General features: G+C 43.2%; 1 protein-coding gene across 1 annotated transcript in view; it reads left to right on the forward strand.

The window, feature by feature from the left end:
* Positions 1–15204, forward strand: part of LOC114571931 (protein kinase C epsilon type) — a 98217-nt gene that overhangs the window by 48777 nt on the left and 34236 nt on the right. The window contains exons 4-10 of the mRNA XM_028603238.1: positions 793–827; positions 976–1064; positions 1803–1935; positions 2833–2975; positions 4359–4455; positions 4568–4830; positions 5807–5980. Coding sequence (XP_028459039.1) covers positions 793–827; positions 976–1064; positions 1803–1935; positions 2833–2975; positions 4359–4455; positions 4568–4830; positions 5807–5980 — 934 coding nt within the window. The remainder of the gene's footprint in view (positions 1–792; positions 828–975; positions 1065–1802; positions 1936–2832; positions 2976–4358; positions 4456–4567; positions 4831–5806; positions 5981–15204) is intronic.

The following is a 15204-nucleotide window of genomic DNA, read 5'->3' on the forward strand; positions in this document are numbered from 1 at the left end:
ATATATATATATATATATATATATATATATATATATATATATATATATATATATGTCTCCTTTACAACACGGACTATGAGAGATTTATCTTGGAGGTGGAAAAACATAATAAGACATCACAGATTTTTCTTTTATAAGGACAACTCCAGAAAAGAGAAGGCATGGAGTTTAACCGTAGGAGTGCCTGGAGTGGAAGGTAGATACTAGCTTAATAAACACGGGATTGTCCTGTGAAGTACTACTAGAGACTGTATAATCTGCGAGTCGGGCAGCAAGACGCTCCCCTTTCTCAGACGCTTGAGAAGTTGCGAGGTCTCACTCTGTAGCTAAAACAGAGACCTGACACAGGGTGAAAAGAGGAGCTGCAGCAATGTGCAGTACAACAAAAATATGGTGTTTTTAGAAAGTTTAACCATGTAAACCTATTCTGGTACAACCTCAAATTACAATTATGAACCGGAAAATGAGCATAATATGGCCACTTTAAATGTGACTTGGTGAAACCTGTGGAGGACGGAACAAAACCGGAACGCAGCACCGGTGGAAAATCAGGGTTGAGGACATTGAATCAACAGCACAATGGATCTTTAATAATAAATCAAACACATTTGCTGTCTATCTCTTGTTATATCTTACAAAACAATCCCTTCCTAAGCAGGACATAGAACACAGCTCTAAAAGCCAATATACATACAGTATATCTTGATTATGGTTATTCTAACATATTCACATATCACAATTTCATGTGATTCATGCTGAGATTCATGTTCTGTCTCTTTCTCTCACTTTCAGGGGTGTCTTAGGAAAGCAGGGCTACCAGTGTCAAGGTAGGATGGTGTCAACACATTCCTCTAGTCCAATGTGTCTAAATCTTCATTTATATTTGTCAAGATTATCAACCAGAGGCACTTAAAACACATAAAATCCTCTTATAAATGTGTAACTTATGTCCGTGTGTGTGCATTCCTCCTGCAGTGTGTACCTGTGTGGTCCATAAGCGCTGCCATGAGCTGATCATTACCAAGTGTGCAGGGATGAAGAAGCAGGAGGACACAGTGGAGGAGGTACCGATCTAACATCTACAGGCTGCTTTTACTAGATGAAAAGAGAAATCCGGCGCAAAATGAACCTAAGGGTTAATAACACACGTGTACCGAGTCCACCGTTCTCTGAGATGTGTTTGCATGCTAATCGAATGTGACCAGTTTTATCGCAAACCGCTAGAAGGTTGAAAAAAGTAACAAAAATGTTGGTAAAAACCTTCAAAATACTTGGAAAAAAATCAACAAAATCATCGGAAAAAGTGACAAATAACTTGGGGAAAAAACGTAAATAAAAATTGTGAAAAGTGTCAAAAACAGCGGGGAACAAAGTGTCAAAAAAGAACAACAAACCGTTGAAAGAAAAGTTTTTGTTAAAATGTTGACCCACAAAAACTAAAAGTTGCACGGTCGACGGGAAGACAACACGAGGGTCAGTAACCAAAAAATAAACCTTGTCAGTAATGGTAGAGGGAACTAGAGCTGCGAGGATTAATCAATTAATCGCCAACTATTTTGATAATCGATTTAAGTCGTTTTTCGAGAACAAGATTCTCTGATTCCAGCTTGTTAAACGTGAATATTTTCTAGTTTCTTCACTCCTCGTGATGAAATAATGGACAGATTCATCGTCAATGAAAATGATGGTTAGTCGCAGCCCCAGAGGGAACATCATTCACATTTTCCACACGTTTCCCGCCAGCTCAGACCTCCAGACTCCTGCAGCTTTGTCTCACCGTCCTCTTTGTGCCTCTCTTACAGCCGCTCGGCTCTCAGAGGTTCAGTGTCAACGTGCCGCACAAGTTCAGCATCCACAACTTTAAAGTCCTCACCTTCTGCGACCACTGCGGCTCTCTGCTCTGGGGCCTGCTGCGACAGGGACTCCAGTGCAAAGGTACGGACCGCTCAGCTTTCATCCGTGCAATGCTTTGGGTCACGAAAAGTGTAGACAAACTAGGGCTGCACCATATGAGGAAAACATGCGATACGTGATAACGTTGTTGAATATCGCGATAAATGATATTACCTGCGATAAATAAACAGATATTAAGAGTGTACTCAGTTCTGCCTTTCTGTTGCTTTCAGTATTCTTTTAAAATATAACACATTTGCTTGTTGAATTTAAAACCATTTCTAACATTCTTTTATTGAACAAGTTGAACACTGACTTGACAATGACAGGCACTACTAAAACTGAATGACATATACACTTTAAAGTGCAGTTGTCTACTGATTTTCTTTCAACCAACACAAAAAATCCCGTAGTGTCTGTCGCGATTTGTCGCAACCTTTTGCGGTATCTCTATTGCACCAGTTGATATTGCGATGACGATTAAAAAAAACTATATATTGTGCAGCCCTAAGACAAACATACTCAGGTCTTTATCATCCCTATCCCAATGGAAGGCCATTGTAAACAACCCACGTAACTCCTAATATTATTTTACCTTTTGTATTTTTTTCTGTTGATTTGATGTTTTTCTTTCCTCTTTCTTTTCTTTTCAGTATTTTAATTTATATTTATTTTTAATTGGATTATGCGATAATTGGAGAATGTCCAGATGAAGCCCCTCTGAGGTTTTTTTTGCACCTCTCCATCACATATTTTATTGATCATGTGTATATTTACGTGTAGTACTTGTATAAGTGTAAACCACTAAACTACACTAATCCTACCTGGTGTGCACTTCACTTGAGCTGGACAAAAGAAAAACTCATTCTAGTGTTTGTTCTATTGTTCTGATTGAACATGGGTGTGCATGCTAACTCTGTCTTTGTGCGTGTGTCTCAGTGTGTAAAGTGAACGTACACCGGCGCTGTGAGAGTAACGTAGCTCCTAACTGTGGCGTGGACGCCCGAGGAATCGCTAAAGTCCTCTCTGACCTCGGAGTCACGCCAGACAAGATCTCCAACAGCGCCCAGAGACGGAAAAAGGTGAGAAAGTCAACTGGTAGGCTGTACATCCACACTACTGGCGTTTTCATTTCCAAGCGGTGTTTTGAGACAAAAGGGATCTCCATCCACACAAGAGTTTTAGCGCCAGTAGCAGAACTCATCTCCGCCCATCAGTGTTGTAGGACTTGAGATCGTTCTTGGTCTTAAGACCGGTCTCAAAGCCACTTTTTGAAGGTCTCGCCTCGGAATCAGACGGATTTTTACTCTGTCACGTACCGGTCGTGCATGTATCTGCGATTTTTGACCGTAGAAAGTGCTGCTATATTCTATTAGTGTCCACTGCTAACTGTAGTAGCTACATCTTGGCTGCCGATTTGTTAAATTTTCCCCAATTTCGGGTCGCATTCCTGCTGAAACATGTCCGATTAGGTAGTGTTTGGTTCAGAAGCCTTTATCTGCGATTTTTGACGGTAGAAAGTGCTGCCTCGTTCCGTTACAATCTAACGTTAGCCTAGTGCTAAATATTAAGTAGCTGCATGCTAACGCAAGATAGCTGTAATCTTGGCAGCCAATGCGGGTCATTTCTCCCCAATTTTGGGTCACTTTACTGTAGTATTTGGTTTAAGTGCCTTTTTTGGTGATTTTGGCAGTGGCTCCATCTAGTTAAACAACAGTGGAGGCTGCGGAGCGGAGCGCAGAGTCCAGGAAACACTCTGGCCAATCAGAGCAGACTGGAATTTTTCAGGATGGGGGCCTTAAAGAGAGCGTCTCATACAGAGGGTTAATACAGGTAGCCTCGTGAGACCGTCCTGATCTGGCGAGCTCCAGTTTTCCACTCGCAGATCAGTCTGGCATCTTGAGATAGAGAAAATTTGGAGCCGTTCGCCAAAACAACCGACCAATCAGCGTTGGTTTTGAGGCGGGTTAAGGTGTGACGAAATGAGAATGTCCTCTCCAACATGTCCTTTACCGACATGTTGATTCCTTGCTGAGCTAATGAGCTAGGCTTTGCCTCCAGCAGCAGGGGTAGCCTGGCTTGTTGTTGTATTTTCGTCGTCGCTCTGTTAGTACGTCATACGCTTCGTTGATCTGATTGGTTGATTCGGCCCGTCTATCACCAACATAGGTGGTGATAGACAGATGGTTTATCCAGTCAGCTAACCAGGATTTTCGCCCCTTCCCAAAAGTTCTCCAACAGAAAGTTCCAAGATGGATATACCGAGCAAATGCAAAGCGATCCATCTGGCGGAGTCAGGTTAGAATACAGGCGCAGCAGCCATGGGCAGTGTGAGAAAAATAAAGTGTTTTTTGAACTTTAAAGCATGTAATCATGTTCTAGTACACACACAAAATACGTAAGTATATACGTAAATAAATAAGTATTATCCTGAAAATGCTATATAATAGTTCCCCTTTAAACAGCTTCCCCAGGGTCAGGATCCGCAGCAGCCGTTATCAGGGACGCCTAAGACAGAAGAGGATCGCTCAAGGTCCGCCCCCACCTCACCGTGTGACCAGGGTAGTACAAGTCCTCCCCCATGACACATAAACTCAAAACCAGCATGAGACTAACAACCAAAAAAGGAACAAAGCACACCAGAACTCATCTTCTTGTCTCTGTGTCCGTCCAGACGTGAAGGAGCTGGAGAACATCCGGAAGGCTCTGTCGCTGGACCACCGCGGAGCGGAGCACAAAACACACCCGCTCTCCTCCGCCACGCCTGTCGCCGCGGTAACGGGCGACAAGGGCGGGCGAGTCGGCAGCGTCGCAGTGGGGGGCGAGGAGGGACGGGAGAACGGTGACGTCGAAGGTCCCGCAGCGCCGCAAATCAAGAGGATGAATCTGCACGACTTTGTGTTCATCAAAGTTCTGGGCAAAGGAAGCTTCGGAAAGGTACAGGGTTTTTCTGGCTCAGAATGGGCCTTTTGGGGAGAGGGAAGGGGGGGGGACAATTCACGGCAGTAAGCATGGTCGGTCCGCGTACAGTAAAGGCAATGAGTCTGTGTTATCATATACGGTATCTCACAAAAGTGAGTACACCCCTCACATTTTAGTAAATATTTCATTATATCTTTTAATGGGACAACGCTGAAGAAATTACACTTTGCTACAATGTAAAGTATTAAGTGTCCAGCTTGTATAACAGTGTAAATGTGCTGTCCCCTCAAAATAACTCAACACACAGACATTAATGTCTAAACCGCTGGCCACAAAAGTGAGTACACCCCTATGTTAAATTCCCATAGAGGCAGGCAGATTGTTATGTTTAAAGGCCAGTTATTTCATGGATCCAGGATACTATGCATCCTGATAAAGTTCCCTTTAAAGAAACCCAGCGGTTTAGACATTAATGGCTGTGTGTTGAGTTATTTTGAGGGGACAGCACATTTACATGTTATACAAGCTATACACTTAATACTTTACATTGTAGCAAAGTGTAATTTCTTCAGTGTTGTCCCATTAAAAGATATCATGAAATATTTAATAAAATGTGAGGGGTGTACTCTACTACTGTATATACCCAAAATTTAATCTAAATAATCTTTTTTTTTTTTATGTTGTATGGGTTCTATACAACGTACATCCATGTTTTTTTTGGGCAATTTGGTTGAAAGAAACCCATATTTTCTGATATTAAAAACGGGTCAAATATGACCCGTGGACAAGGGTTAATCGAATTGTATCGTGGCAGACTTTGTGATATCGGTAAATATTGTATTGTTGTCCAAAGAATTGATATAATGCCGTATCGTGATAAAACGTGGGATTTAACACCCCTGATGATGAGAGAGATAGCCTTTTTGGACAATAGTCTCTCAAACGTGTGTGTGTGTGTGTGTGTGTGTGTGTGTGTGTGTGTTGTGAGCAGGTGATGCTGGCGGAGCTGAAGGGCAGCGACGAGGTCTACGCCGTCAAAGTGCTGAAGAAAGACGTGATCCTGCAGGACGACGACGTGGACTGCACTATGACCGAGAAAAGGATCCTGGCCCTGGCCAGAAAACACCCCTACCTGACACAGCTCTTCTGCTGCTTCCAGACTAAAGTAGGAATACACACACACACACACACATGCATGCACACACACACACACACACTCACTCACTCACTCACTCACTTGCAGATATACGTTGCACCTCCAGGGTGCACCAGCAGACCACATTTGGTCTGCTGTTGCACCCTTTGAATTTGAATGCAGGACTTTGTCATGTAATGAAGTATTTTCAGTGTCGACTTAGTACCTTTACTTAAGTAAAGGATCTGAATACTTCCTCCACCGCTGACTACAAAACAAATCACGATTAATCGAACATTTTACCCCGATTACGATTAATAAATGTTTTATTTCTTTTTTTAGCCCTCATAGTTCACTGACAAGGTTTGCACTGTAAATAGGCTCAGCTCTTAAAGGTGGGGTCATTTCTTGTAATGAAAAGAGTGCGTATCTTATCTTTGTGATTTTTAAAACAATTGAAAGAAACACACACGGACGAACTATTGTAACAACTGACTCTTGAAATCAAAAGGACACAAGTTGCTTGAAATGGAAACTTCTTACGAAAAAGTCACATTTTTACATTTTTCCTAAAAGAAAGTTGCAAATAAATGACCTAAATCAGGGGGATTTGATGTTTTTTAAGCCAATGACCCCTTAACTGAAAGAGAGATGGAGCTGGGACCCCCTATTACATATATTTTATAAAATGAAGTTGCATAATAAACTGGGCCTACAATAACTTGTAGGGTGGCCTAAAGCCTTATACATACCTTGTTTGCATAGAATACTAAGCTATTCAAATAGCCTAATAATAGTTGGCATGATTTTATAAATCATGTTTTAATGTTAAAACATACATGTGGAGCACACATCTGTGGATGGCCTTAGTGACTACCTTACCTATAGGCCAGTAAGCAGTGGGGATTTATGTTTGCTAATAATATGTTGGATTTATGTTAAGACTTTCAAAAGTTAAAAATAATTTGGAGGCCTCCCTGCATTAACTCTGAGGACCCCCTAGGGGTCCTGGACCCCCCTGTTGAAGATCCCTGACCTAAATTATTTCAAACAAAATAAAAGATGTTAAATATAGCTATGTCGATAGTGGAACTCAGAGCGGCGTTTGAGTTTGTGTCCCGGTTTAGAGGTTCTGAATTTCCGTTTCGGTTACTATGTCAGGGACAAACTGTCCTCAGTTCAGCATCCGTGTTCTGTACCTGTTGACTACAGCGCTGCAGTCCACCAAGGCTCAGTGGTTTGAGAGCGAGAACAGTTTTTTATTATTTATTTATTTTTTATTACAGGGACAGTGCATATTAATAACCGTTTCTGTCAATATGCCAGAGTTAGCCAGAAGGCTATTTTTCATTTGCATACCCTAGACAGATGGTAAAATAGTCATCCTAAAAGAAGGTAAAATTACACATTTACTTAATAATATAACATTTAAAATACATTTGGTATAAAGTACTATTAAGCTAAAATGTACAATAGGTGCACAGCAGAACAAAATCAGACAAACATCAGACAAAGTTTCCAGGGAGCGTTTTAAACACCCGTGTCATTAGTAAGGCGTCTGCCGTCAGCTCGGAGAGAGTGATCTTTAATTTTCCCTCCCTCCAGTCCCTCTCTTTCACACTCGGCTCTCCTCTCGTCATCTCCACTCCTCGGCTAATTTGTCCATCCTTTACAGTAAGTGGACAATGACAGACAGGCACACAAAGGGCACCCGTGGGTGGGACGCAGACAGCTCCTCCAGGCCGCCGAATGTTTTGTCTATCCTATGTTACATAAGTGTTCCTGTCACGAAGCATATATAGAGGCTGTGTACATGTACTTGTGTGTGTGTGTGTGTGTGTGTTGGTACACTGTACTCTTTCCAGTTTGACGACTTGCTGAAGGAACAGCTCCTTTCACTGCAGCTTGAGCCTGACGGTGCAGAGGACGCCCCACAGGTGGTAACTGTTATCAGAAAGGCCTCAACAAAAGACGAGCTGCACAAGCCCCAACATTTAACTGGAGACGCCTTTGAGGTTAACTTTGAAGGAGACTGGGGGGGCTAGGGTAGTCTCGCATTGCCAGACCCTCCTCCACAGCGCTGCGGAGGAGGGTCTGGCTAGTCCACACAGCATTCTGGGATGGGAGGAAAACGTGCTCTGGTTCATTGGCATTTCTTTAAACCAATGGCAATTGTCTTGCGCACGGAGCAAGGGCGCCTCTGCAAAATAGCCTCGGGAAGGACTTTGTTTTGGTGGAACATGTGTACGTTTTGAAGGTTGTTTTAGTCGTGCAGAGTTTAAAACGCCAACACAAAGAAAGCACAAAATGAGGGACATCCTGTTTTAAAAGAACTCCCTGTGAAACCTCGGTTTTCAGTCCGTTCTAAATGCTTTCAACAGTTTTCTACTCTCGTTCCGTTATGACATCATACCGGGCCTATATATGGGTTCTAAATATGGTCATCTGCTCCAGGCAGGCTACTGCTGTATTTACCTATACATATTTACACACACTGCTACATGTAGCCACATGCTAATGCCAGGGAAACCTGCAATCTTGGCTACTAATGTTAATTTCTCCCTAATTCCAGATCACATTCCTGCGGGAACATGTCCGGTTGTGTCTATGATCGGTGATTTGCGACGCTACAAAAAGGGCTGCTATGCTCTGTTACAGTCCACTGCTAACTGCATGTAGCTACATGCTAGCGCCAGAGAAACCTGTAATCTTGGTTTTGCTGATGTCGTTAATTTCGGATCCCATTCCTGCTGGGACATGTCAGGTTGTGTGGTATTTGGCTTAGAAGCCTCTGTTGGTGATTGGTGAAGTCTTGCCATATACCGTACACCACCGCAGCAGCACAGAGACAGCGCCAAGCACCAACACTGGAGCTCCGGAAACTCTGGCAAATCCGAGCAGCAGCGAATCAGGCGGGCAGTGAATCCTCTGAGCCTTATTGGTTTGTAGACAGAGTCACTCTGTTTGCATCCTCAACGCACGCTAGTTTCAAACAGAACTCTGGCACCTGTGTTATTGAAAACACACCTGTTGTTACCACTGGAAAACAGGCGTCAACCTGGACCAAAATCCTAATCATAACAACTTCCAAAATGTGTCCAAAAGGAACCGTCTCGTCAATTGTGGCTCTTCTCAACTCATGCTAGCTTGTTTCTTTTGAAAAGCAAATCATTGGCCAATGGGATGAGCTACTTTACCTGCTTCCAATGCCAATCTATTTAAAAAACAGATTTTAGGCCTTTATTTCTGACAGGACAGCTTAGTCTTGAAAGGGGAGAGAGAGGGGGGAATGGCGTGCAGCAAAGGGCCACAGGTCGGAGTCGGACCCCATGGCCACTGCATCGAGGACTGAGCCTCTTTATGTGGGCGTGCGCTTTACCAGGTGAGCTAACCAGGCGCCCAAGACTTTTCTTTCTTGGTTCCTGTGATGCCAGTATTACCAGGTGGATTTAAAAAGTGGCTGGTGGTCAAAAAAGTTAACTTCATGCCCTGGGTACGTACATTTTTAGACAAACGTCTAGAGGCCAATGTTTTCCTGTGGCGGGTCAGTGGGAGTCAGAGATGTCAGGGAGTAGCAGTCCGAGTGCAGGACGTTGTGTTAGCTGCATCTTTTGTTTATTTTCTCAGGCTGTTCTGGAAAGCTCAACTCTAATGATGGCATCTCCCATTCAATTTATTTATTCCTGTTATTTTCCCTCCGAGGCAAACACAAACATGTGCAGGGTGGACGGATGAGAGAGCGACAGAGGGGAACAGAGGCAGCAAGGCAAGAGTTTTTGTGACATTTGTATTGTTTCTTTATTTTTTATTTTTTTTCTTCGTTAGGGAAATTAGACAGGCTGTCTGGTGCATAAACAGACACAATCACACACACACACCCACACACACACTCTGGCAGTCAGGGGAGATTGGGAGTGTGTGTTTTTTGGACAAAACAAAGGGATTGTTGCTCTTATGTAACTGCTGTGATTGTTATCAGGGACATGATGTGTATTCCATATGCTGTGGGACCCCACCCTCATCACTCCCACCCGCCCGACTCTACTTAGATGGAACACACACTTGACCTGGACTCAATGTGATTGCAATAAGCAAAACCCACATATGCATTCTGTATATGGAATATAATCTCTCTCTCTCTAATAATCTCTCTCTCTCTCTCTCTCTCTCTCTCTCTCACACACACAAAACACACACATACACACAGCTTCACAGTGGTGTCACACTTCCTCTTATGTAACAGTGTGTTCCACTCGGCCTGTCGCCACGCTGATCCACATTGCCTCACCGTGCTAATGAATAAGCTCATTTGACCACCATGACAGCACAGTGTGAGACTGAATTCAGCTGCCGTAGGTAGGGAAATAGGTCGATTATGGTGTTGGTTTTCAACCTCTGCAGGAAGAGTTTATGTTTTTAAAGTAGTTATATCACATATAATATAAGATGCTGCTTTTACAATCCTAGAATCCTTGGTGCTGTCTAAAAATGACTCTTAAGCCCCGTTAACGCCATAGAGTGTACATATGCAGCATGGTGGCCCAGTGGTTAGCACTGTGCCCTCAAAGCAAGAAGGTCCTGGGTTTAAATCGAGGTCGTTCCGGGCCTTTCTGTATGGAGTTTGTTCTCCCCATGTTTGCATGCGCCCTCTTTGGGTGCTCTGGTTTCCCCCACCATCAAAAGACATGTACTAGGTTCTCCAGGTCTCCAGATCAAGGCACTGGCTCAGATCTGGAGTTGGTCCCTGGGTGCTGTAAATGGCTGCCCGCTGCTCCCTTGAGGGATGGGTTGCAGATGCAGAGAATGAATTTTGCTACATGTATGTGCATGTGACAATAAAGTACCTTTTCATAAAGACGGACGATGCGTCTCCACGTCCTCCCGCGGTACAAAAGTGAAGCCAAAATATCCCGGATTAAAAAAAAAAGAGCCAGAGTCGGCGCAGAAGTGATCAGGCAGGGGGAGCCGCTGTACGAAATCCCGGCCACACACCCGCCCAATCAATCGGGAGTCAATCCCAGCAGTCAGTCATGACCTTTTCACCCTGTTTTTGTAGCATCAGATAACTTATAAGAAACTAGACTGATCAGAAAAATCAACACTTGAACAAACATTAGTGTGAGCAGAACTACCTGAAATGACAGAAACCATCGGCTCGTTCCATCGGCGCAAAACTGATCACCGGCGATCGTCGCCCAACGCACACCGGGTAGATTTGCGTCCGACTTGATCCCGACACGCTCTGACGTCATGCACACTCGGGCAACGATGACCTCACAAGATCAAGGCGGCCGCAGTTTCAAGATGCCAGGCGCCGCCCCTTGCTTTCCACCGACTGCAAGACCCAGGCGGACCCAGAGCATGCTGGCAAATGCCTGCATCCCAGCTGATCTGACAGCTGATTGGTTCAGAATTGACTCAACAGGATGACGTTTTATATAAACTTTATATTGTTTTTTTAATTAGAGAGATTTTTATAGTTTTTAAGGGTAATTCTGTACAGAACACATGTTGTGTTACTGCAATCTGTTTGCTACCGTTAGCTAGATTTAGCAGCTGTGCACTTTGGTGGTGCAAGGCTAACCAACGCATCTTAGCTCTCTGGAGACAATAACGTAATAACGTTGGCTAAATTAATTTCATGTTTGAGTAGTGTGTTGTGTTGCTTGAGCTCTGCGAACTTTGGTGGTGCTAGTTAACTATCTTAGCTGTTTGTTCGTGCTAGGCTGGTGCTAGGTTAGTAGCTAACGTTAACGTTAGCTAGCTACTGGCGCCTACACAGCTGTGTTTAGCTAACGTTAGTTATCATCTAATGTTGGCTCATTAACGTTAGCTACTAACCTAGCACGAACAAACTGCACAGAGAGCTAAGATACGTTGGTTAGCCTTGCACCACCAAAGTGCACAGCTGCTAGATCTAGCTAACGGTAGCAAGCAGATTACAGTAGCTTTGTACAGGAGAGATTTATGTTGGGACTGTAAAACTGAAAACAGAAATTTTATATTGTGTTAAACACTCTCAGGAATGTCTATACTGCACTGCACGGTAGTTTTTTGCACTACAACTTATTAATTTTTTACAGTTACGTATGAGAGAGTTATGTTTGTACTGTAAAAGAGTAAAAATAAAAATAATTGTATTTATTTAATTTTGTGTAAAGCAGAAGATTTTTTGCTGTGCAAAACTGTTTAATAAAGTATATTAAGATTTTTTTTGGTATTTATTTGATACATTATGGTTTTTATTAATCGAGCAACAGAAAAATAAACGTTAGATTAATTGTCCAATTAGTCGTTAGATTAGTCGACTAATCGATAAAATAATTGCCCGATTAATCGTTTAATAAATAATCCTTTACCCCCAGCCCTAGAGGGGTGTACTCACTTTTGTAAGATACTGTGTATACATATATATATATATATACACACACACCATATATTACCATCAGCAACAGATCGCATGTAGAGCATTTTAACAAGCTACTTGGTCAGAATTAAAAACAACTAGTACTAACCCAGTACACGCTGAAATATAAGTCTGATAATATTAAAATAAATTAGGAATCCGACCTAACAGGATATGAGTGTTTGTGTGACTTCCTGTTCTGCCTGAAGGCTGCTGGAAACGGCCCTACTTGACCGCTGCTTTTTGTCAGCACCTCCTCCCGTCCACTTTACAGGCGAGGCGCAGCTCATTTACTGTACCTGCCACAAAGCAGTCTGTGTTGGGACATGTTGGCTCCTCAGTCGGAAGGCACTTTAGTACACAAACATATACACAAAAACTATGATGAACATACTGGTGGTCGCGTCAACAAGTGACAAAAAAAGACGACAAAAACGCAACTCATCTCGAACGAGCCTTGTCTTTGGGAAAATATGTATTTCACGTGAATTTGGATTTTTTAGTTTGGTCCATGTCCCATCCGCTAACATGGAAGGGGGCGGGGTTTATGACCTAGACTGCAGCTCCAATCCACCTTCTTTCTCATTCCCTCCTTCGTTCATCCGCTCCCCCTTTCATTTCACTGAGAGGCCCCTCAATGGCTATTTTACTGTACCTGCAACACAGCAGTCTGTGTTGGGACATGTTGGCTCCTCAGTCGGAAGGCACTTTAGTACACAAACATATACATAAAAACTATGATGAACATGGTGGTCATGTCAAAAAGTGACAAAAATGTGACCACAAAGTGACAAAAATATCCAAAAAGCAATTAGAATGTCGAAAAAAGAGGCAAAATTGTTGAAATAAGACGACCAACTAGATCGTGTCAGCGTGTGTGATTATGTTTACTTTTAAAACACGCGTTCCTTTAAAAGATACATATTTCATGAAATACTTACATTTTAGAAAAACAATATGAAGAATATGCAACACATTGTTGCAGTGGAGTTGCTGCAACAATGAGATATATTCCTTTTATTGTTCGTTGTGCATTCCTTTTATTATTATTTTATTTATTATATTAATGCTATTTTTCAATTAGATTCATACCTTATTTTTCCAAGTACCTCTGTCCCTGAACATGACTATACTTAAAAAAAAAACAGTCTCAGAACTTTGTTTGACCTATGTCCTACCTACACCCGCCCCCCCTCCTTCCCTCCCTCCCTCCTGTTCTTCTTAATCGACTGTGGGATCGCAGTCGTTCCCCTATCGGCCTAATTACCGCCAAGAAATGTAAATAACATTATACAACAGTAGCGCCCGGCCCCATTCTGCTCGGCAGAGCGGGGAAGTAAAGGCAAGGGAAGAAGTGAATGAGGAAATGGAGAGAGAGAGAGAGAAGAGATGCAGTGTGATTAGAGAAAAACAGGGACATCTGGTTTTAGACTGCAGATTGTCAATATTTGTGTTTTGAACAGCGTGAAGGGAGGATGATAAACGGCGAGGAAGGGTGGGGGGGGGGGGTTTAAGAAGTGAGTGAAGTAAGGAACAGGACAGATTACAGAGAAAGAGTGAGAGTGGTTTTTAATGAGCTGTAATTGGTGGACATCAGAGGCAGCAGAAACAAGCCAGGTACATTAATGAACCTTTGTTCTCTCGTGCTAAGGACAGAGTGAGACAGATGGAGTGACGAGGGAAGATAAGGGGGGCAGATAGAGAGGAAGGCAGACGCAGAGAGCCATGCTGTCAGCGGGGTCATACAGACGAGGCAGACGGCTGAAAGCCGTGGTGGAGAGCCAACCTGCAAACCGTAACAACCGATTTTCCATCGGCGCTGATTATGTAGTCTCTACAAGTACTTTACAGGACAATCCCGTGTTTATTAAGCTAGTATCTACCTTCCACTCCAGGAACTCCTACAGTTAAACTCCATGTCTTCTCTTTTCTGGAGTTGTCCTTATAAAAAATGGAGGATCCTAGGGGGGACATGCAAAAAACGCAGCGGGCCAGTGGCGACAAGTTAAGACCGACTCAACTTTTAGGGAAACGCAACCCCGAATCATGCTGCGGTGGCCAGTCTTTGAGGTTTTAAAACACGATGGAGTGTATGAAACGGAACCCAAGCTCTGGACTGCCCCGAAGTTTGTGTAACAGCTGAATGTTCCCTGCAACAGCAAAGCACTCGCTATGTCCCGCTCGTCTCTTTACTTTCTCTCTCTGTCCTGTGAAACAAAGCTGCCTTCAAGTGCGGTCGGAAACGTCAAGATCTATATAATAAGCGATCTGACGGAAAACAGTCATTGTGAAATAGAAAGTCTACTTGTGCTTTGTCGGCGGGGTTTAAGAACACAACAGGACGTCACACAAATGGGCCGTTTCATTGACACTCCTCCTCAGCTCAGAGTTTAGTGTTTTTGTACTTAGTCTGAGCTCCAGTAATGGTCAGCATATGTCTCTTCTCATGCCAGCTCGCTGTTTATCTCCTTACCAGCACAATGGTGTGTGTGTGTGTGTGTGTGTGTGTGTGTGTGTGTGTGTGTGTGTGTGTGTGTGTGTGTATGCGTGTGTGTGTGTGTGTGTGTGTGTGTGTGTGTGTGTGTGTGTATGTGTGTGTGTGTGTGTGTGTGTGTATGTGTTCTCGTTTAACTATATTCGTGGGGTCCACAATCTGGGAATACAGTATACTTGTGGGGTCCGGACAGCTTTGTGGGGCCAAAATGCTAATGTTAAGGTTAGGCAGTTAGTTGTGACGGTTAAGGTTAGGGTAAGGGGCTAGGGAATGCATTATGTCAATGACGGGTCCCCACAAAGCACTATGAGTGTGTGTGTGTGTGTGTGTGTGTGTGTCGTACTACCTTGAGAG

This window comes from Perca flavescens, chromosome 17, assembly GCF_004354835.1.
Source record: "Perca flavescens isolate YP-PL-M2 chromosome 17, PFLA_1.0, whole genome shotgun sequence".
Lineage (NCBI taxonomy): Eukaryota > Metazoa > Chordata > Actinopteri > Perciformes > Percidae > Perca > Perca flavescens.